At 34.5% G+C, this 23,939-nt stretch overlaps 2 protein-coding genes across 18 annotated transcripts in view; one reads left to right on the plus strand and one right to left on the minus strand.

Annotated features, from left to right (window-relative positions):
• Positions 1-20,776, plus strand: part of LOC138318660 (dynein axonemal heavy chain 6-like) — an 84,736-nt gene extending 63,960 nt beyond the window's left edge. For all 5 annotated transcript variants that reach the window (XM_069261233.1, XM_069261235.1, XM_069261234.1 and 2 more), the window contains 19 exons: positions 12-133; positions 1,065-1,194; positions 1,475-1,589; positions 2,213-2,349; positions 2,723-3,030; positions 4,734-4,951; positions 5,389-5,625; positions 5,984-6,214; positions 6,592-6,802; positions 10,743-10,845; positions 11,249-11,476; positions 12,013-12,216; positions 15,600-15,793; positions 16,073-16,260; positions 16,582-16,793; positions 17,091-17,319; positions 17,576-17,733; positions 18,467-18,613; positions 19,135-20,776. In XM_069261233.1, the coding sequence (XP_069117334.1) occupies positions 12-133; positions 1,065-1,194; positions 1,475-1,589; positions 2,213-2,349; positions 2,723-3,030; positions 4,734-4,951; positions 5,389-5,625; positions 5,984-6,214; positions 6,592-6,802; positions 10,743-10,845; positions 11,249-11,476; positions 12,013-12,216; positions 15,600-15,793; positions 16,073-16,260; positions 16,582-16,793; positions 17,091-17,319; positions 17,576-17,733; positions 18,467-18,613; positions 19,135-19,356 (3,594 nt within the window). In that variant the 3' untranslated portion in view covers positions 19,357-20,776. The remainder of the gene's footprint in view (positions 1-11; positions 134-1,064; positions 1,195-1,474; positions 1,590-2,212; positions 2,350-2,722; positions 3,031-4,733; positions 4,952-5,388; positions 5,626-5,983; positions 6,215-6,591; positions 6,803-10,742; positions 10,846-11,248; positions 11,477-12,012; positions 12,217-15,599; positions 15,794-16,072; positions 16,261-16,581; positions 16,794-17,090; positions 17,320-17,575; positions 17,734-18,466; positions 18,614-19,134) is intronic.
• Positions 20,777-21,497: 721 nt separating this feature from the next.
• LOC138318661 (regulator of G-protein signaling 22-like) overlaps positions 21,498-23,939 on the minus strand; it is a 58,710-nt gene continuing 56,268 nt past the window's right edge. For 11 of the 13 annotated variants that reach the window (XM_069261246.1, XM_069261240.1, XM_069261251.1 and 8 more), the window contains one exon: positions 21,498-23,555. In XM_069261246.1, the coding sequence (XP_069117347.1) occupies positions 23,361-23,555 (195 nt within the window). In that variant the 3' untranslated portion in view covers positions 21,498-23,360. The remainder of the gene's footprint in view (positions 23,556-23,939) is intronic. The other 2 variants (XM_069261245.1, XM_069261244.1) reach the window with 2 other exon arrangements.

A 23,939-nucleotide genomic window follows, 5' to 3' on the forward strand; every position in this document is an offset into this window, starting at 1 on the left:
TCCCTTGACAGGATGTATCTGAGGTCTTAGATCCAGCTTTGAGACCAGTCCTTCTTCACGAGACATTCCAGCGAGGCGGCCATCTTGTCATCAAACTAGGAGATACAGAGATAGAATACAATGAGTCATTCAGGTACATCTCCAAAACAGATTACTGGGTATAGCTTTAATGAAAAAAGACATAACAAATCATTAAAGGGACAATTCAATCTAAAAGTACCATAAGATTTGTACATATATCAGAAACAAACCAGTTCGAATAGAAATTAGATTAGTTGGTTTTACTATGATATGCCAGAAAAGCCCACTGTAGTGAAATGTTTTGAAATGTTCAAACTCGCTTACTGTCTGCCATTGTACATAGTAGTCAGATGTCTGGTATGCCGAACCATGGCCCTTGCAAGCGTTGTAAAGAAATGTTTGTCTAGAACTACTCAAATTGTTCTTTCAGTGGTGTGTTTACCTTATTAGATTCATGTTCTTGTCTAAAAATAATTTTATCAACTACTCAGTGTCTATGTATTACATTTATTTAACGTGCATAACTTTGGCTCGGGTATGGGTACAGCGTACATATTGTACCTGCTTTATCGTATTGATCAACGATTTGGAATTGTAATGGTATCAATCAAAATACTTAACAAGGCCGTGAATTTTGTCAGTATTTCTAGTTATATGTTTCATAAGGAATGTAGACCAATACATTTATGTCATATTTTGCTTCGTGGTTATGTAACAGAATTAGCCTCACTGAATAGTCACTTTAAGTTAATAATGAATAAAGAATCCTCATTGTCCTTTATTTAAAAAAAATGTTTTTGCAAACTTGTATCATTTTCAGACTGCACATGAAAATGGCTTTTTCAATATTTCAGATTATATATGATGTTGGCATCTTTGATATCTCACATCACCATCGTTAATATTTCAGACTGTTTATATATCACACAATCCTCTATGATTTATCTTTATGTTATAATAATCCTATTTATCATTTCAGACTGTATATATCAGAAAATCCTCTCTGATGTATCAATTTGTAATAATCCTGTTTAATATTTCAGACTGTACATGACATCATCAATGGCCAACCCCCATTATCTGCCCTCTGTTTACATACAAGTCAACATCATCAACTTCACCGTCACATTCGAGGGACTTCAGGAGCAATTGTTGTCGGCAGTGGTCAAACATGTAAGATTATGGATCAATATGTGATTCAAGGTTGTAATTTGTGTTGTGTATACTGATAAGGGGTTGCAGATTAAGATGGATACCCTATCTATCTCTATAGGTTACAGATAACAGACTATTTGCATAGGTACTAGTCATGAGTTGGCTTTTTTCCAGGAAACTCTGGAATCTGCCATAAAAACTTCACATGTGCTTAAATACGAAGTACCAACGTCATAAATATTATCCTGTCTCTCATTTAAACAAAAATCCTTTTGTTATGCCTATTACTATATTGTAGGAGAAACCTAAACTTGAGAACCAGCGCAGTGAGCTACTGGACAGTATATCTAATGATCTACAACTACTGCGGGACGTGGAGGACAAGACACTAGGCCTCCTACAGAAACCAGAGGGTAATGGAAGCTAAATATTCCTGTCTTAGTTGTGTATCTGATGGGTTCCAATACAGATCATATGTCTTATGATTGATTGAAAAAGATGAGAAATATTATAATAATGAAGGAAAAGCAAGAAATTTAGGATGCATATATGCTTATCTAGATACTCTATTATTCCGAAATTATATGATGTTTTTATAATTGCTTAGATATTAGTTGTGTTTATTGTTGCCAAGGTTACCTACTATGGAGATATATAATATATTTATGGTTGCCAAGGTAACTTACCATGGAGATATATGATATATTTATGGTGTTTATGGTTGCCAAGGTAACCTACTATAGAGATATATAATATATTTACTATAGAGATATATGATATATTTATGGTTGCCAAGGTTACCTACTATGAAGATAAATGATATATGAGATAAATGATATATTTATGGTTGCCAAGGTAACCTACAATGGAGATATATGATATGTTTATAGCTGCCAAGGTTACCTACTATGGAGATATATGATATATTTATGGTTGCCAAGGTTACCTACTATGGAGATATATGATATATTTATGGTTGCCAAGGTTACCTACTAATGAGATATATGATATATTTATGTTTTTTATGGTTGCCTAGGTAACCTACTTGATGACCAGGACTTGGTGACCACACTACAGAAGAGTAAAGGCATGTCAATAGAGATCTATAAACGTATCAAACAGTCGGAGGAAAACGAGATGAAATTAAATCAGGCTCGAAAACGTTACTTACCAGTAAGTATTCAGAGAACACAAAATTAAAAGTCATACATTTTTTAGTGTTTGTAGTCATCCATGTTAAAGATAATTTTAAGATATAAAAGCAATAGTAATGAAACTTAAGTAATACTGTATAACGTGTAAATAATGTGCTAATTCAATTATTTTGGCCTTGGGTCAAATATTCAAAGATCAGCATCAATTATTTAAAGGTATGCACCAAGGTGATGCCCTGGGTCCTTTACTTTTCAATTATCTTGTGACAAGATATGTGTTTATCTACAAAATTTATATTTAGCTAATTTCCTGTATTTGGAAATGACTTTAAGTTATCAATATGCAATGCTTTCTTAATACATGTAACTATTTTGTATCATTTTTTATTCAGGTTGCTACGAGAGGTGCCACCATATACTTTGTGCTTGCTAACCTGGCTGGAATTGATGTCATGTACCAGTTCTCACTGGACTGGTTCCAAGATATGTTCATTAACTGTATAAATGGTTCAGGTTCGACTCAGATTCCTTCAGATATGAACCGTCGTAAATCCTCTCTTCACCTCAGTGGATCCATGAGGCCAAGTAGTCGACTTGGTTCCAGTCCGCGAGGCAGTGTTGACATGAATACTGCCAGGGAAAGCGAGCAGACGTTGAATCCAGCAGAACTGAAGAAACACATGTTGGACATGATCAACAGGTACTGGGCAGGAATGGTGTACCTACAATACAACATTTTGTTAAATCAGTCATACAACATATCATTTGTGTGTCTGATATCTTTAGTTTACTATCTTCCTCCTCTAGTAAATTTAATGGTAATTTAATTTATTACCTAGTTAATCCAGTTTTCCCCATACTTGACAGGATTATCTCCCATACTTGACAAGGTTATCTCCCATACTTGACAAGGTTATCTCCCATACTTGACAGGGTTTTCTCCCGGAATAAACAGGGTTATCTCCCATATTTGACAGGGTTATCTCCCATACCTGACAGGGTTTTCTCCCTTACTTGACAAGGTTATCTCCCATACTTGACAGGGTTTTCTCCCATACTTGACAAGGTTATCTCCCATACTTGACAGGGTTATCTCCCGTAATTGACAGGGTTATCTCCCATACTTGACAGGGTTATCTCCCATACCTGACAGGGTTATCTCCAATACCTGACAGGGTTTTCTCCCATACTTGACAGGGTTATCTCCCATACTTGACAGGGTATCTCCCATACTTGACAGGGTTATCTCCCGTACTTGACAGGGTTATCTCCCATACTTGACAGGGTTATCTCCAATACCTGACAGGGTTTTCTCCCATACTTGACAAGGTTATCAAACAGTTGCTAGGGAAAAGATAACTCTGTCTTTTACCAGGGTAGGGAAAAGACAGCTCAGACATGACGTCATCATTACATTTGGTGACTATTGTTGACAACGTCATTAATTTTGATGCATTGTAACATTCCTAGGGGCCCTTTGGAAATGTTTCTGTAAGACTGCATTTTCATAATGTTTCTTTAACGTATGTGAGAAAAAGAATCTTACATGAGTCTGTCAGGCAAGCCTCCGATTGGCAAGCTAAAATCTTTCACTTGGGTTAAGATATCCCTGTCCACCTGACAGGCCCATGTAAGAGTCTATTAGTCTATACTGTATATTTTTGTTTTCTAGCACACTTCTCCTTAATTGTTCAACAAGTTTGTTAAAACTTAGCATGTCTAATCTGTATTATGAAAAAAATGAAACAATTATTGCCCTTCTCTGATTCCGTCTGTCCTTCCGTCAGTTAACAATTCTTGTTACCGCTATTCCTCAGAAAGTGCTCAAGGGATCATTCTTAGATTAGACATACAGGTTTCTCTAGGGCCCTAGTTGTGCATATTGCATTTTGGAACCGATTGTCAACAAGATGGCCGCCCGGCAGCCATCTTATATTTTGATAGTAATAGTGTGTTACAGCTTTTTCTCAGAAAGTTCTGAAGGTCTCAAATTTCATATGTAGGTTCCCCAAGGACACTAGTTGTGCATAATGCATTTTGGGATCAATTAGCCTTCAATATGGCCGCCTGGCTACCACCTTGGATTTTGATAGTCACAGTTTGAAAAGCAGAGAAAGATCCCTTTACTTTTAATTATTTCTTTGGTGGCCGCCAAGATCCCTCTGGGATCTCTTGTAGTATTAGAGAAAAGAATGTTTTCTGGAAATTATTAATAATTCAGCCAATATTTTGAAAATTGGTAAAGAAAATTATAATATAATTTAACACTTATAGACTATCGATTCTGTCATTATTGAACAGGTGTAACACAAGAATGAGTTAAAAATTTCAATTAGTTCTTTTAAAAAAGGGTTATACTGAAGCCAAATACTGGGAGCTGAATCTTCCATTTCCTGATTGCAGGTTGACCTCCAACATCTATCGTGTTGTATCTGTTGCTCTGTTCTCCAATCACCAACTCATCTTCTCCTTCCTGTTGTGCTCCGGTATAATGCGCTCTAATGCTAAGTACGCCGACATCACTACCATTGGAAAGATTGAAGAGTTTGAATGGCAGACGTTCCTCCATGGTAACATCATGACTAATATGATTGAGGACAAGAAGCTGGAAGGACATGATGGTTAGTAGTATAAGTTTGAACGTTAAAACCAATTAGAAAATTTGAACTTTTTTTTTTAAGGTTGTCATAAATACTGATCCTTTTATTGAGTAAATGATTTTTTTAAATAAAAAAAAAACCAGAAAAAAACGCTTTACCATTGATATAGTTCAACAGAATATCAGCTGTAATTCTACCATGGTGGCAAAGTGGTTAGAGTGTCTGACAATTTATCAGTAGCCCTTCATCTCTTAGTCTTCAAAGCCTACATAACAGTGTTAAGTTAACAGCGCCTAGCCATAGGTTCTTGAGACACTCTGTCTTTCTCTTGACATCAAAACTTTACATATTTTAAAATAATATACAAGCAGTTAGGAAGATTATTCATACATATTATGTTATCAGATAGAATTATAGTTTATTGGTGATAATCTGTTACTGTCAATTATCTGTGATAGGTCTGACAGCCATGGAGAGGCTGGACGCCATGTCTAACCCAGATAAGGTGAAAACGCCACCAAAGTGGATTGGTGAAACAACCTGGAAACAAGTTGAGCATCTTGACATCAGTATGGCAGTGTTCAAAAATCTCAGTCGCAGTATCATGACCAACAAGGTCCAATGGGAATTGTTTCACTCAAATAGCAACCCCTACAAGTTGATGCAGAAACCTTTCAACATGGCTGATGTCAAAGGTATGTATCTGCATGTAAAATGCTATAATGTCTTGTAGGAAATTGCTACAGAAATGGGATCATGGTTTTTGTTAGAGTTTTACAAGAAATATGCTTTTAAAGCAAATGGGGTTGGGGAAGTCTCTTTTGAGGAATTCTCTTGTTGAATCCAGCATTTTAGTAACATTAGATGTTTGAAAAAATAAGTTTCCTACTCGGTTAAAATGTCATTTTATAATAATTAGAAAAAAGTAAAAATACCTTTCAGTTTAAAAGAAATCAAGTAAGTAAGACATGCCCTGAACTTGTTTCCTCTGTCTCCATGTTTTTTCCTCTGTCTCCATGTTTTTTCCTCTGACTCTGTGTTTGTCTCCTACAGATCCTCCATCTGATGGCCAGACTGGTGTTGTAATGGACTGGGAAAATTTATCTGGCTTCCAGAAACTTCTACTCATAAAGATTTTACGTCCAGAGACTCTCATCTCATCTGTTTCTGCATTTATTCGAGACCAGATGGATAATAGCTACCTGTCAACAGGGACCTTTGATCTCAAAGAAATCTACGAGGAGTCATCTGCTAAAACACCCCTCATCTTCATTCTCTCCCCAGGTAAAGTAGTAGATATAATAGTACTGATAACTGAAAACTGGTGTTAATGAGTTAGTGCTATGATCAGTTGATTTACATCAAAGATCTTGTTTTTTACCAATAAGACCAGTATTGTCAGATATCCAACAATCTACCATTTTAACCCTCCAATTACCATTAACCCTCCAATTCTTAGTTCAGTATTGCCAGGTACTGACTGCAGGTCAATGTTTTTTCTCCGAGTTCTTCATCTCATCTCCATTACTATGACCAGGCATGCACTTTAATGACACTGTTAAATCTGCATTAAGTAAAATGAAAACCAAACTTAAAATCACTGAAGCTCTTTGTTTTAATAAAACAGTGATTCAATTGTGTTACTCTTTGTATGTGTTCAGGTTGTGATCCTGCAGCTCAGCTGTTGCGCTTCGCTAAGGAACTGAGGGGCAGCATTTTACACCTGGACATGATTTCCTTGGGGCGGGGTCAAGGCCCTAAGGCTGAGGAACTCATTAACAAGGCACAGATCCTTAAGGGACGCTGGGTGTTCCTTCAGAACTGCCATCTGGCTGCTTCCTGGATGCCTAATCTCCAGGCCATTGTAGAAAGGTATCGCAGAAGCTGAAGTTTTTCTTTTGTCTTTAAGTTATTTCTGTTACAGAAACAAATTTCCTCACAAGAATATTGGAGACATTTTCTGTGTTTGTTGTATCTTTGTATTGATCTATCATGCTTATATTTGTGTTATAACATGTGCTTTGTAAGGTTTTAATTGTCAGTGTGTGTCATATTAGGTTTGGAATGCTTATGCTTCATAAGCTTCAGTCTCACTGTCTGATATGCCCATATTTTGTATACCTCCTGACTGTCTGATATGCCCATATTTTGTATACCTCCTGACTGTCTGATATGCCCATATTTTGTATACCTCCTGACTCTCTGATATGCCCATATTTTGTATACCTCCTGGCTGTCTGATATGCCCTTATTTTGTATACCTCCTGACTATCTGATATGCCCATATTTTGTATATCTCCTGACTATCTGATATGCCTACATTTTGTATACCTCCTGACTTTCTGATATGCCCATATTTTGTATACCTCCTGACTCTCTGATATGCCCATATTTTGTATACCTCCTGACTCTCTGATATGCCCATATTTTGTATACCTCCTGGCTGTCTGATATGCCCTTATTTTGTATACCTCCTGACTATCTGATATGCCCATATTTTGTATACCTCCTGACTGTCTGATATGCCCTTATTTTGTATACCTCCTGACTATCTGATATGCCCATATTTTGTATACCTCCTGACTATCTGATATGCCTACATTTTGTATACCTCCTGACTATCTGATATGCCCATATTTTGTATACCTCCTGACTGTCTGATATGCCCATATTTTGTATACCTCCTGACTGTCTGATATGCCCATATTTTGTATACCTCCTGACTGTCTGATATGCCCATATTTTGTATACCTCCTGGCTGTCTGATGTGCCTACATTTTGTATACCTCCTGACTGTCTGATATGCCCTTATTTTGTATACCTCCTGACTATCTGATATGCCCATATTTTGTATACCTCCTGACTATCTGATATGCCTACATTTTGTATACCTCCTGACTATCTGATATGCCCATATTTTGTATACCTCCTGACTGTCTGATATGCCCATATTTTGTATACCTCCTGACTGTCTGATATGCCCATATTTTGTATACCTCCTGACTGTCTGATATGCCCATATTTTGTATACCTCCTGGCTGTCTGATGTGCCTACATTTTGTATACCTCCTGACTGTCTGATATGCCCTTATTTTGTATACTTCCTGACTATCTGATATGCCCATATTTTGTATACCTCCTGACTCTCTGATATGCCCATATTTTGTATACTTCCTGACTATCTGATATGCCCATATTTTGTATACCTCCTGACTCTCTGATATGCCCATATTTTGTATACCTCCTGGCTGTCTGATATGCCCTTATTTGGATACCTCCTGACTATCTGATATGCCCATTTTTTATACCTCCTGACTATCTGATATGCCTACATTTTGTATACCTCCTGACTATCTGATATGCCCATATTTTGTATACCTCCTGACTGTCTGATATTCCCATATTTTGTATACCTCCTGACTGTCTGATATGCCTACATTTTGTATACCTCCTGACTGTCTGATATGCCCATATTTTGTATACCTCCTAACTGTCTGATATGCCTACATTTTGTATACCTCCTGACTATCTGATATGCCCATATTTTGTATACCTCCTGGCTGTCTGATTAGCCCATATTTTGTATACCTCCTGACTATCTGATATGCCCATATTTTGTATACCTCCTGGCTGTCTGATTAGCCCATATTTTGTATACCTCCTGACTGTCTGATATGCCCATATTTTGTATACCTCCTGACTGTCTGATATGCCCATATTTTGTATACCTCCTGGCGTTCTGATATGCCCATAATTTGTTTATTCCTGGCTGTCTGATATGCCCATATTTTGTATACCTCCTGACTGTCTGATATGCCTACATTTTGTATACCTCCTGACTATCTGATATGCCTACATTTTGTATGCCTTACAATTCTTGTTTTTTCAGGACTCAACATTTAGAGACCCCTCCCCTTAAAATTCTATTTCGTTATATCTGTTGGGTTGGGAATTTATTGCCAGTATTGTCAGGATACAATTTCATGTTTTATAAGTTTCAATATTTGGTGAATATTTATCAGAGGAATTTTTTAGACAGCCAGACAACCAACCTGATAGTTTAGTAGTTGTCAAGATTTTCTATTACAAAACTAGCAGCTGTATTGGTGAAAATTAACATAAGATAAAGATTAAAAGAGGTTTTTTTATTACTTGAGCATTGTTGACTTGTATTATGATATCTCTGAGTATATTAACAGATTTAACATGCACCAGCTCTGAGCAGTGTAGTTAGTGTGCACTGTGCAATAACAGTTGTTTTTTTTCTCTATTTAGTTTCCAGTTCACAAGACGGTATATTCTATGTAAACATACATTTTGCTTCCTTATAAATGCTCACATCATTATCAGATAAAAGATGTAGACATAGCCATTATGTGACTGTCTCAAGGCTATGCCTTTGCTGACCAAGCTTTCAGTGATCTAGTTATAATTAAATTAGCAGGTGTTACGATGTTCTGAAATCTCGTTAACCTGAATATACTTACCTGTATCTCAATCACTGTTTAGATTGGTAGGCCGAACTTACTTTTATCGAAGGTAAGTATTAGCCTAGAATTGGGTACGGACAGGAAGTGGTCACTTTAGGATGCATGCTGGGTAGTCTTGGTTATCGTCAGATACTTTTTATCATTATTTCAAAAATCATGAAATGATAAATTAGCTGTAGATGTAACATGACAGCCTTTTACCTTGAAAAAGTTTTCCCTTTTTTTTTCCTTCAGATTTCTATCGCAATTTAGAAACCAAAATTGGTTCTTTGTATCTGCATATCTGGTAATCATTATGGTCTTAACATTGTAGGTACATGTATATAATTCATTTAACCATGTAAAAATTTGGTGAAGCCAAGATTGAAATACTTTTGTCTTAATCCATGCTGAAAAACAAACAGTTTCATGATTTATGCTAAACTAACATTCAAATGTTCCTTTTAAGAGAAAAGTATGCAATAGATAAGTTTTGATAAAATATCTGTTGATTTAACTTGAGGTAAGTAAATGACACTGGGACTTGGCGATCAAGAATATTAGTACTTCCAGGCAATTTTTTTTTCTTTTTTTCTCAGTGGGATATGGGTCACACAATAGTATTAGTTACTTGGAAAACATATAACAATGTTATTGCATGTAAATTAGTCAAAATATTCCAAATAATATGGTAATCAGTAGCCTTTTATCTCCATATTATTTTATTATTATTATTTATGCAATACCTATCAATTTAAAAAACAAAATGTAAACTTGGAAACTAAGTATTTCAAATTTAAAAGCCAGTTCAAAGTACAAAATTGAATTGTCTTGACAGAATCATGTGCACAGGGACATTAAATATTGGTCATGCATTGGATTATTTTTCACAGTTTTGGTGATTAAGATTTTCTTTAAGAAAATTATATATTAACAGATATACAAATATTATTTTTGTTGTAATTTATTACTTTTTCTTTGCAAGCAATTAACAAAACTCCCTCAGCTTTTTAGCTATAGCTGCATTTTTATCCCTTCAAGACAGAAAACCAAGATACAAAGGTTTTCAAAGGAAGAAATGTTCAAGACATTATGAATATTGAATATCAACCCTTGGATGAAATGTCAGAAAAGGGATTTTACTGAATATCAGTGCTGTATCTTTTCACAAACAGTAGAGATCAATATGTATGCTGCTATCCATTCTCATTACTTTGTTCCCTTTCAACTTGATGTTCCTGCTGAAATAAAAATTCCTCTCTAAAAAATATGGTGTTCACAGACATTAGAACATTAAAATCATGACTTATTTAATCATCATTTTTTTTTTTTTTTTTTTTTAGGTTTAACCAACCAAACGATGATGTAGACCAGCAGTTCCGCCTTTGGCTCAGCTCCAAACCAGACCCCTGTTTCCCTATCTCCATACTACAGACTGGCATGAAAGTAAGTATACTTTGTCATTCATAAAAAACAGGTTTTCATTGGACCTTCATGTCACCCTACTGTTAAAAATTCAGTTAACCTGACTAGTTAACCCATTCACATGGGAAATTTTATAATGAACTATTCCAATCTAAAAATTGGAAGAGTTTGCAATTGAAAAATTACGGAATGAGTTAACTGTTAACATAATACATGTATTTTGCAGACACTCAGAAAGTGTGGACATTAATGGCTGGAAAAATGCTTGTAGTACAGATACAGTAAATGAATTACACAATCACAAAATTAAATCGTAGTGGAAAGATTGTTAGGCATGGAAAGATAAAAATAAGTTGGTTTACAGTTACTGTAACTATAAATACCTTCTAAAGATATTAAATGGTATCCTTTCTTCCCTCTACAGATGACAGTGGAACCTCCACAGGGCCTAAAGGCCAATATGCTGCGGGCATTTGGTAGTGGAGGGACGGGTGTTGTTACGGAGAAGATGTATGAGAATCCAGAACTGGGACCAGCCTGGAAAAAACTTCTCTTTGGACTCTGTCTCTTTAACAGTGTCATTCATGAGCGTAAAAAATATGGACGTCTTGGCTGGAATATTGCATATGAATTTAATGACTCTGACTTAGATGTAAGCATTGTCTAAGATGTGTTTATTCTTAATAAAATAAAGTGAATATTCTTTCTATACACAACATAATACAATTTTGTTATTAAATGGATGCATATGATTGGTCAAAATTTTCATAATAAGATTTAAATTCAGATTCAGATTAAGATGAAAATTTGATATTTGAGGTTTTGAGGGATACCAAGCATTAATACATAGTGGGATTGTTTTAGGGATATGAATGATGATTTCCATCACAATCTGTACTGGTAGTTTTTGTTAATAACATAACATATAATCAAATCAATATCATATTACCACAGCCCTTCACCTTAGGGACTCAAGGTTATTTCCCATGTGGGGCAGTTGCCAGATACTGTTGAGCGGTGATTTTCTCTGGGTACTCCAGCTTTCCTCCACCATCTGGCATGTCCTTAAATGTCCCTGGCTCAGTTAATGAGACTTTAAACTAATCAAACCAACCCAAGATATAATCAAACCAACCCAAGTCATATCTTATTGACTATAGTCCTGAATCATTAAAAATAATATTTCAGGTCTCAATGCTGCAGCTTCAAAATCTACTACAAGACCATGAACCAGACGATATTCCCTGGCAGGCTCTATCGTACCTGACAGGGGAGGTAATCTATGGGGGCCGAGTGACGGACTGGTGGGATAGACGATGCCTCGATGCTCTGCTTGGCCGGTTTTTCTGTAAAGATGCATTAGACGAGAGCTACAGCTATTCTCCAGATCGGGTAAGCTTTGAAATAACTACCGGTAGATAAATTTATCTATAATTTTGATCAAATTAATCAGTTGATAAGAAATGTTAAAATCTAGACAATGAACATATTTGCTAAAATGTCACAAGGTCACAATATCAGACTCAAGGTCACAATATGGATAATCAAAGGGGTTTTAAAACTGCATGGAAAGCATGAAGGTGATATCAACCTTAAGAAGGGCTGACGCAATATATATAAACTGTCACATTTCAGCATGAGATTGTTATATTTTGCATGCATGGACTAAGCTAGAATGTTCAGAGATTGGCTCACTGGTTGCTACTAGCTACACAAAGTATATAATTCAATGCTTTAAAAGACTTCAATAATTATTAAATGATAATATATTACATTCTATGAAACTCAATAATTAAATCTTATGATAACTGTAGTTGATACTTACATTTTCTGAGAACTTTAGCTGAGAATATAGTCTAGGCCTGAAATTCAAGATCTGATAATTCTAGATAAAATAAATGTTGAAAACAATGAACAGTGAACTAGAATTGACATGATAATTGTATGATGTATATTTATTGTCCTTGCTCCACTAGTGTATTGTCTGTTGTCATATTATTGTGTCACCATTTATTGTCCAGGTCATGGTAGAGGTAAGCGTAGTATTCACCTGCATGTGTCCTTCAGTTGGACAAACGTTCTTTACATTGCTCCTAGTGGGGCAGATTATAAAATATACCATTTCCCTTGGCTGCAGACATACACAAGTCTCATGTCTCTCTTGGTAGAACAGGACCACACATTTTTTTAATGCTGCACTTAGAGAGACAGACTATATCGGACATAAGTTCTTAATATCGTTACTGAAAGGACAGATACAGTCTGTATCTCTTTTGGCACCACAACATACAAAATCCTGTGTCCATCTTTTAAGTGGCCTTCTAAGGACAATTTTGTCCCTCTTGGTGGGACTGACAGTCGTGTGTCCTAGCTATGTCCCCTCTTCTTTGACAGAACTACAATATTTCCATGTCCCAGATGATATTGTATTGCTCTATCCAGCGTGTACAGTAAATGTGTGTCCAGAAATTGCATATACTGATCAAAGATGTTGAGGAAGTAAATTGCATATACTGATCAAAGATGTTGAGGAAGTCTTAGAATTCTACTAAAGGGAGATAATCTGTCTTCACGTTGAATTCAACTAAGGGGAGATAATGTCTTCTCCTAATTAGAACAGTTGGTTCTTTCCGGTTTGAGCTCTTTAGTAAAGGGCAGATAAGTATCTTCTGGATATCTCTCTACCCAGTTTGAGCATTACTTCATTTACTGTATCTATAAGCTGCTGAATTAAAGAAATATCATCTGAATACAATCTGTTATAGTTTCTTGGTCAGTTCAAATATATTTTCTTTGTTTGGGGTAAATATGGAATTAATACAAAATGAAACCAAAATAATATCAGAATGTAAAATAATAAGTAATGTTCATCTGCAAGAAATACTTAAACAAATCCTATACCTATATTACTACATAGTTTGAACTGACCAAGGTGTTACTTAAAGCTTCTCCTTTGCATGCATGCATGGTATTACATGATACAGATAAATAAATAAGTCTGTTATAGGTCTCACGCATATGTTTCCTGCACTCCCTACAGACTGTAGTACGATGTATTTATCATATGTTACTTACGGTATTTGCATGCTGAGGTTTGGAATTGGAGATTTATTACTATTGACTTTGATTATTATTTATCATTTTTCTTTCTTTTCACAGAAAAAAACTTTATCAGTATATTTATGTTACATATGCTTTTGTATTATCATTAGCACACATGACATTACATGTGATTTTAACACGTTATATTTATTCCTTAGAAGTTATATTAAGTTCTGTCCATTATCAAAACTTACATACCATACCATGATGATGACCCAGTATACACCTATATTGACCCCTCTCAGTCTCCTTATATAAGTCGACAGAGATTGTTCCACATAATCCCAAACGATTGCTAGGTTTTCCTGTTTCCATGCCCTTGCCTTAAACTTTGGGGAGCGGTATAGTATTACCCATGTCCATCCTGTATCACCTTGTTCAGATTGTAAGGAGGCAAGAGCATTAGTTATGTTTTACAGATATTTCTAGTTATGTTTTACAGATATTTCTAGTTAAGTTTTACAAATATTTCTAGTTATGTTTTATAGATATTTCTAGTTATGGTTTACAGATATTTCTAGTTATGTTTTACAGATATTTCTAGTTATGTTTTACAGATATTTCTAGTTATGTTTTACAGATATTTCTAGTTATGTTTTACAGATATTTCTAGTTATGGTTTACAGATATTTCTAGTTATGTTTTACAGATATTTCTAGTTATGGTTTACAGATATTTCTAGTTATGTTTTACAGATATTTCTAGTTATGTTTTACAGATATTTCTAGTTATGGTTTACAGATATTTCTAGTTATGGTTTACAGATATTTCTAGTTATGGTTTACAGATATTTCTAGTTATGTTTTACAGATATTTCTAGTTATGGTTTACAGATATTTCTAGTTATGGTTTACAGATATTTCTAGTTATGGTTTACAGATATTTCTAGTTATGTTTTACAGATATTTCTAGTTATGGTTTACAGATATTTCTAGTTATGGTTTACAGATATTTCTAGTTATGTTTTACAGATATTTCTAGTTATGGTTTACAGATATTTCTAGTTATGGTTTACAGATATTTCTAGTTATGTTTTACAGATATTTCTAGTTATGGTTTACAGATATTTCTAGTTATGTTTTACAGATATTTCTAGTTATGTTTTACAGATATTTCTAGTTATGTTTTACAGATATTTTTACAGATATTTCTAGTTATGTATTACAGATATTTCTAGTTATGGTTTACAGATATTTCTAGTTATGTTTTACAGATATTTCTAGTTATGTTTTACAGATATTTCTAGTTATGGTTTACAGATATTTCTAGTTATGGTTTACAGATATTTCTAGTTATGGTTTACAGATATTTCTAGTTTTTCCATCTGTCATTGTGCCTATTGGGTCAAATATGGTAAAACTATTTGTATGCATTTTCTCTAAGACTTACTTGCTAATATTGTCAATCAATATTTGATAGCAGAGGTAGTGAAAAATGAATTTGAAAATATATTTCTTTCCCCACACATACCATTAAGAGGATTACTATGACAAAAATAGATAAATTTGTTCAGAATACTTTTGTCCAATTGTAAGGTACTGATAATTTAGATTGGATGTTCTAAAATAATAAATGGCTCTAATTTTCCTGCTGCAAACATTTTCAGAATCAGCTTTGGCACTTTATATAAATATGATAGCTTGACTTCTGATCAGACTGTCTTTGATATTCAGATTTACCACCCTGTGAAGGACTCGTACACTTTCCCGGATGTTCTGAATTACCTGGAAAATCTCCCAAACTATGACTCTCCGGAGCTGTTTGGGATGACGGAGAATGCAGAGAAAGCGTGTCGAGAATTACAGGCAGTGGAAATGGTCCAGACCATTATCACAATACAGCCACGAGTGTCACTTGAACTCATGGGGTAAATATTTCACTGTTAAAATCATCTCATATACACGATAAAAACTATATCCTTTATCTGTCATAAATTTAGAAAAATATAAGAGGATGTTTATGAAGTGGCATATTGAGATTTCATTACTGAAACATGCATTATGAAATTAGTGTTTTACTTCGTTATTTATTAAATCACTTCAGTACCAGATTTAATGACATCATCAAAAATTGTGTACACATTTAGACTACATTTACCATTGTTTCTAAGGTTGTTAATGTAGTATAAATTTTGTAATCCCTTTAGAGCTGAGAAGAGTAATGATGAAATAGTACTGGAGATTGCCCGTGACATTAAATCTGCCCTACCACGGTTGGTTGAGGACTTTGAGGAATCGTCTGGGCCAATCCACACAATGCCCACACCACGACCTACGCTGAAGAGCATCCTGTACAAGGAGGCACCAGACATGAAGGATAAGGAGAAAAAACGAAGTAAGACTTACAAGTCTATTCAATCTGAACACCCTAAGTCTAGTGTCCAAAGACTGTCCATGATGTCTCAAGAAAAGACCATACTCATGACATCAGTGTATCATTTATGTTCAGTGATATCATACAAGTCTTCTTTTTAAGTCTGAGGCTTTGTCTTTCTGTTTTAGTGAAAATAACTGTTTAGTGATAATAAGGAAATGGTCATTTTTGTTTTGCTAATCTCAGTCCTGCCATATTTCAGCAAGTGAGAAATGTCATGAATTATCATCTTTGATATCATTGATACTGTAGATATTTTATCAAGTGTTTTATCCCCTACAGTTGTACAAGAAGCTATTGATACTGTGGTTGGAAACTCGGCACTGATGACGGTACTCAGACAGGAAGTGGACCGGTTTAACAACCTTCTCAACATCGTACACACTTCATTACGATCACTGATTCTCGCTGTGAAAGGAGAAATTATCATGTCTGAAGTTTTAGAAGAAGCTTATAACGCTCTTCTTAATCAGAAAGTTCCTAAACGTTGGATAGTAAGTAAACATATATTTATGTGACAACTTTTGAATTGGTAGAGTTAAATGCATCTTAGGGGAGAATGATTTTAGAAGATTTTGGCCATACATCACATGATTTTCAATTATGAGAATATAAAATTTGAAGGTGAAAGGCTAATGGCAAGGTTACTATAGGTATTCCTAGATGTCACTATCTTAGTGACTGGTGAAAGTTCATGAATTTAAAATGCTTCATGTCTTTTTGAATTGGACTAAGAATGGAATTTCTTTGATGCCTTCATTGTTTTACATGATCTCTCCACTTGTGTACAGGAAGCAGCATATGAGTCTTGCAAGGCTTTGGGGTCGTGGATATATGACTTGAAGATGAGGGTACAGTTCTTCTCCAGCTGGGGAGAACTGATCTCAAACAATGTGGAGAAGTTGATAAAGAACGCCATATTGGTATCAAAGAATGCAGCGCCTGCAGATACACAGGACCAGCCTCCGATGAGGAGTGTACCGCGGGCATACTGGCTCTCCGGATTCTTCTTCCCACAAGGTCAGTACTTCATGTGTCTAGACAATTTTAAGTCAGTTTGTACTACACAGTACTTGTCTAAACATCATGATGAAAATTTGAAATAGATAATACAGAAATAACTAACAAATATTGATAGCAAGCCTTGATACACAACACAATGTCATGTATATAGATAATTTACTGTACTAAAAAATATTTTGAATGTGAAAGGCCTTTTTACTAAAATAAGGGAAAATGAAGATTCCATAGTGTGTAAATGGTTTTGTTTGTTTAGGGTTCCTAACTGGGGTCCAACAGAACCACGCCAGAAAATTAGGAATATCCGTCGACTCTCTGGTGTTTAACTTCAAAGTTCATCAGACCGTGGAGGATACAGAGGAGAAACTGGGCGACATTTCACACAAAGTTTCTATCAAAGATGCAGCATTCAAGGTAAATAATACTTAGTGGCTCGGCTCAGCTTCTGCAGAGGCACATTTTGGTCTACTTATAGGAGATATCAGAAGCTAGTTACTGAAGACAGGATAGCACTGGTCCTATTCAATCAATTTAAAAAAGCATGATATAGCTATAGATACTAAATTGTAAATAGCTCAATATATCTCTTATAAAGCAGTTCTAGAGTGAATGTTAATACATCTAGTACAACTTAATCACATGTAAAATATCTTAATTTGATGAAAGGTAAACGTTGAATGATTAATGTAACAATTATTCTGTTCCCCTCATTTTAGTCAGTAAAGAAAAAAAAGTCTACTGCCTGGCAAATATTTTCTTTAAGGGGAGACAAGCAAGGAGAAGATTACTTTATGTTTCAATGTGTAGACTCCTGATTTAAAGGACTTATTCAACTTGTTTCCGATCTGTAAGAGAATTGACATGGGTATCAACTTATTTGTGATCTGTATGACAATTGACATGGGTATCAACTTATTTGTGATCTGTATGACAATTGACATGGGTATCAACTTATTTGTGATCTGTATGACAATTGACATTGGTATCAACTTATTTGTGATCTGTAAGACAATTGACATGGGTATCAACTTATTTGTGATCTGTATGACAATTGACATGGGTATCAACTTATTTGTGATCTGTATGACCATTGACATGGGTATCAACTTATTTGTGATCTGTATGACAATTGACATGGGTATTTCAGGGTCCATCACCTCCTGATGACGGGGTGCTCATTTTTGGACTTTACCTGGACGGAGCGCGATGGGACCCAAAAGACAAATGTCTGCAGGATTCCAGAGCTGGGGACCGCTTTGCCAGACTTCCAGAAATCCACTTTGTCCCAACACAGGTATTTATATACTACCATCAGCCCAATAAGCATCCAGGCTGCTAACATATCAGAAAACTGACTGTCCTATCAAAGCTCTCATGGCTTAAATTAAAACTTATTACATCTTGGTAATTGATTTGGTCTGACTTTTTGATATTTGAAATGTCTTGCAGCTAATATTGAAAATTAAAAGGTAAATGTTCAACTGAACTAATTGTATTTAGTCTTAATGCAGAGTTGTCTGCTCCTAGTAGCAGAGGACAAAAATGCATTGTGCTTCATTTATCTAAGAGTATGGTGTTCAGCCCTGTATTTAATAAATCTGAGAAATCATAATCCCATGGACAAGATTCTTACCGTAAGCATTATAAGTGTTCAGACAGCCTCATCATACTAAATTGCTATTATATAAGATAAAAAGATTGTATATTAGCCTCAGACGTGAAAAAGAGTCGACAGAATTGTTTAATATTTGTATCACCAATACAGGCACATTAGGCCTCTTTTTTCTGATAGTCATATTGTGTTTTCTGTTACAGACATCCCAAGGCACACCAAGTACAGAGAGGTCAGACAGTCCAGTAGTGGACAATGGAAGTATGTACGAGTGTCCACTGTACAGGACATCGTCCAGAGCTGGAACGCTTTCCTCGACTGGTCACTCCACAAACTTTGTGACTGCGGTCACTCTTCCCTCTAACAATCCGCCACATTTCTGGGTGATGAGGGGTGTGGCTATGTTATGTCAGCTGGATGATTGATAAAATGTGAATTAGTTGTTGATTTCACCGATTGACAGAAATCTTGATTAGTCGATACTTCTGAGTGTTTCTACATAATACTGCAATTATACATGTTTTGGTGGTAATCTTATTTACACATACCTTCAACTCTGAACAATAATTGTGATAATAGCAGTTTATATCGCTTTGAAAACAAGTGTTGAAGGTTTTAATTCCTATGACTTAAGGATGTATCCTACATTCATGAAGTAAAAAGATACATGTGTTATCCTGGTATGTAGATTTTGTTATGCAATGCCAAAATGAATTTAACAGCTAAAAAAAAATGTACGAGAAACTGATCCCCTGCATAATGAATGTTGTTACTACAATCAATGTTTCTAACACTAGCATTATAGTGTATAGTTATTATTGTCACAGACTCATCAGAACTAAAAAATGGCTCATTAACTTAATGTCTCCAGTCTATAGCTGCAAAATGTATTCTGTGATAATTCAAACTGCTGAATTTTATTATTATAGATTTTGCGAGTCTGATATGCAACTATAATTTCACTTTTGACTTTGCACTTTATTCGTTTTTGACTAGCATTAGAACTTCAGAAAGTAAGGCCTTCTCTGCATCACCACTTTTTACTGCTCAATATCATGTTGGAATGTATAAATGTACATTTGTATATACACAAATTACTTAGTGTCTGTTCCATTCAATGACTGCATGTTCATTGAGTATTTATTAAAACCTAGAAAGTGCTTATTTATTATTTTTGGATAAATGGGTTTTTATGATATATTGTTCTGGAAATAGAGATTGTTTTAAAGCCAGATTCAGCTGACAAAGAAAAAAGTTTGAATATATCATATGCATGTTACTAGACTGTTTTTAAATACCCATCCAAAGGAATTTCTGTTTCAAAAGATTCATTTTGAGCCAAATACAACTACATGTTACCAGACTGATTTTTAAATATCCGTCCAAAGGAATATCTATTCCAAAAGAATTATTTTGGGCCAAATACATTATACATGTTACAAGATTTTTTTTAAAATATCCGTCCAAAGGAATTTTCATTCCAAAAGAATTACTTTGAGCCAAATATATACATTATATACATGCAAGAAGACTGTTTTTAAATAAGAATTTATTATTTGGACAGTATTACTGGTTATTTCTGTGATTGAGAAACTAACTGGCGTTAATCTAACGTCTGATCCAAGAGACGCCTTTCTCCTAATTACCGGTATTTTGCCAGTAAAAGCTTGTGTGATATTACAGCATTCTACAAAGACTTATAAGTCACATTTTAGTTGTTGTTTTTGTTGTTGATATGTAAATAATAAACAATGTATTATTTATATTTTTGACAGATTTATTTTACTTTTGACTTGTCTTATCTGTGATAGAATTTACAAACAAAATAAAATGTATTTGAAGTCAGTGAATTATTTTTATATTTTGTTGTTCTTAAGCTTTTTTGTCTCCCTTTCCTTCATTTTGTAACAACAGATCAAATTCATACTGAGAAGGTGAGGACTAATGATAGAAGGTAAAGTATCTCTGCTTTAAGCCAATATGACCTAAAGATTTAGGATCCTACTTTTGCAGTTCCACTGCAGGTCGCAGTAATAGTATCAGATCACCGTGTCCTACATGCATGCATGGTGTTCTCTCTGTTGATCACATACCATAATCACTATTAAGAGCCAGAGTATTCAACTTGATTTCCCATTTGCATGCCAGATTGCTAAGTAAATGTACCAAAATATGTTGAGAAATAGACTGGTCTGTGCTATCATAGTAATTGTTTTAAATGACATGTGAAGGGTCTGTTATATATCTTTCTATCTTGAGGTAGCCACAAGCTACTACAAGGAGGTCCATCTTTAAAATGACACTAACTGTGTCATAAGGTCACAGCAATCTACAAACCTAGTGATCCGAATCTTGTGACCTATATACTCTATGATCAGTGGTATAACATGTATTGTTGGGTAATAGACCCACGAAACAAACCGATTTTAAAGTTTACTGTTAGGTTCCTATTGTTATCTTCCTGTCGGATCATCAGGATTTCTCAATGTGATTTTTTCAGAACCTAAATACATTTAGACGGTAGTGTTCTACGACAACATTTAGCAAACAAATCACAAAGTAAATCAACAGTAGCAACATATTTATTTTTTGTCAGTGGCAGGAAAACATCAGGGTGTCATAGATAGGACAGATCCTGTAGTCACAGGCAATACTGATAGGCAGCAGGTCATAGCGACACATTCAGATAATAAATTAGGTCCTACATAGTCACAGTAACTATACAAGAAATAAGATCAAAGTGACCTACATATTAAATAAAAAGGTTGCCATGACCTACAAATATATAAGAAGGTCACAGTGACAGATTCGGGTCATGTTGACCTACAAACATAAGATCAGTGACTTGTATGTATAAAAAATGGTCATAACTATCTTCATTTATATGGTAACATAAATACATGAAATATATATTATTGGGTCATAGTGACCTATATACAATTTACTTATAAATATAGTGACAAAGTAGCCCACAATACATAAAACAAGTCACTGACTTTAATGTAGGTAGAAATGTCATGCTGACCATTATAATAAATAACATTGATATAAAGGAAAGGCCACTATCATTCATACTTAGGTCAACGTGACTTACAAACATGATAAATAAGGTCACAGCAACCTACATACATAGCAATCAGAATCTGGTGACCTTTATACTCGATAATCGGTGGTATAACATCAGTTATACATATTTTGATACAGACGCATACAAGTGATTTAATGACTTGATTTATAGAGCAGTTGCTTTACAATGACATACATGTATGACTGAATTCTAATAGAGGGTATTACTTAACTTAAAAGTAAAGTCCAAACTTCATAAAATAACGTTATATGTAGTGAGCGGAGATCAGAGATTAACAAGTACATGTTATCGTCAGCTTTGATATATTGACCTTTAACCTATAGAAGGAAGATTGGTTATAAAGAGAGTGTGATAATTCACGTTAACATATCCAAAAGTTACTGAGCAAATGTGACCTTCGTTTACAAACAAATATATATCATAGAGAAGAATATCACAGATAAGCTTTAATTGGAAAACGCGTGGCAATATATGTCTTCTGATAATATCACATTCCTTTTAATGTAATATTCCACATAATACAATATTTCATATAATAAATTACATATATACTCGAATTGATATCCCTTTCCACAAACTAACATTTCATAATAAGTATTATTATTTGGTATTTTGAAATTAAATGTTAATCATCAATTAATTTAATTTTCCACTTTGTTGAATTTGATATCATTAATTATCTCTTTTACATCTGCTTCAATACAAAACACATAGAGATTCTTTGAATAATGCCAATATCGTAAAATTAAATTATTGATTTTAATTTTTGTTCAATACTTTTTGGCTTTTTACTTATCCGTAGTCCTGTAAAGCTGTAGCACTGTAACATGCCACTTACTTTAGGTCTTTTATAAAAATTATTGCACTTAGTTCAGAAAAGATGCAAGTGAAAATTCCATTGGATCCATAGTATTTCTAATATATGTATTTAGGCTAGTATCAATAGATTCAAAATCATATGGTTTCATTTCCGATCTTTGTATAGATATCAAATTATTTGTTTAGATATCAGATTATTGGTATAGATATTATGAGTCTTTTGTATTATTTCACATAGAAATTCTACATCAAAACCATACATACAGTCTTCTTTGGAACCAAATGGAGGGCCCTGTAGCTATCAGCCAAATATTATTTGAATCTTAAAAGCAATATTTTTCTGACTATTAAAATTTAATTATGTTACAGTGTCTCTGAATTTAATTTGAAATTTCAACACTGAACAGCTGCCCAACAATAGATAGGGGACCATTCTCCATCTCATCACAGAATATTTTGATAATAGGGATGACAGCTTTTAATATAGATGTTATGTATCGTAGATCAATGTTTGTAGTGACGTCAGTCTTTGACTGATACTGAATGTCCAGGAGAAGTACGACCTGAACTCATTCCAGGTACACTCAGGTGTGACTGTGATTTGACTCGTTTCCGTAGCGACTCCACGCCGCTTTTCCCACCTCTTAGAGTTGTCGCCGTCTCAGATCGGTCGATAGGACTTCCTAATATACTCTGAGCTTCTTCAGTTGAAACCTCCTATCAGAATTAAAACAAAAATGATTTAATTTCATGAAAAATTATTTAGATCATTATCCAAAAGATAGATATTTATTCATAACAGAGGATATTATAAATGTGTATTGTATTAAAACAAATCTCAAAACATTTAATTCATATTTGATGAAAACGCAAAAACAAAATAGCGATACATTTTTCCATAGAAACATATGGTTAAAATTATACCTACATATTTACTACAATTTCAACCTGATACTTTCGTTTTCTATGAATTAAATTGTGACTGTCTACAATCACAGCAGCTAAATAATGTTTATAATCATGTTGAACCTTTGTAACTAGTATAGAATATCCTGCTTGATCAGAATATCAAAAGAGTTATCTGCCCTTATTGATTGTTAA

This window comes from Argopecten irradians, chromosome 3 (assembly GCF_041381155.1).
Source record: "Argopecten irradians isolate NY chromosome 3, Ai_NY, whole genome shotgun sequence".
Classification (NCBI taxonomy): domain Eukaryota; kingdom Metazoa; phylum Mollusca; class Bivalvia; order Pectinida; family Pectinidae; genus Argopecten; species Argopecten irradians.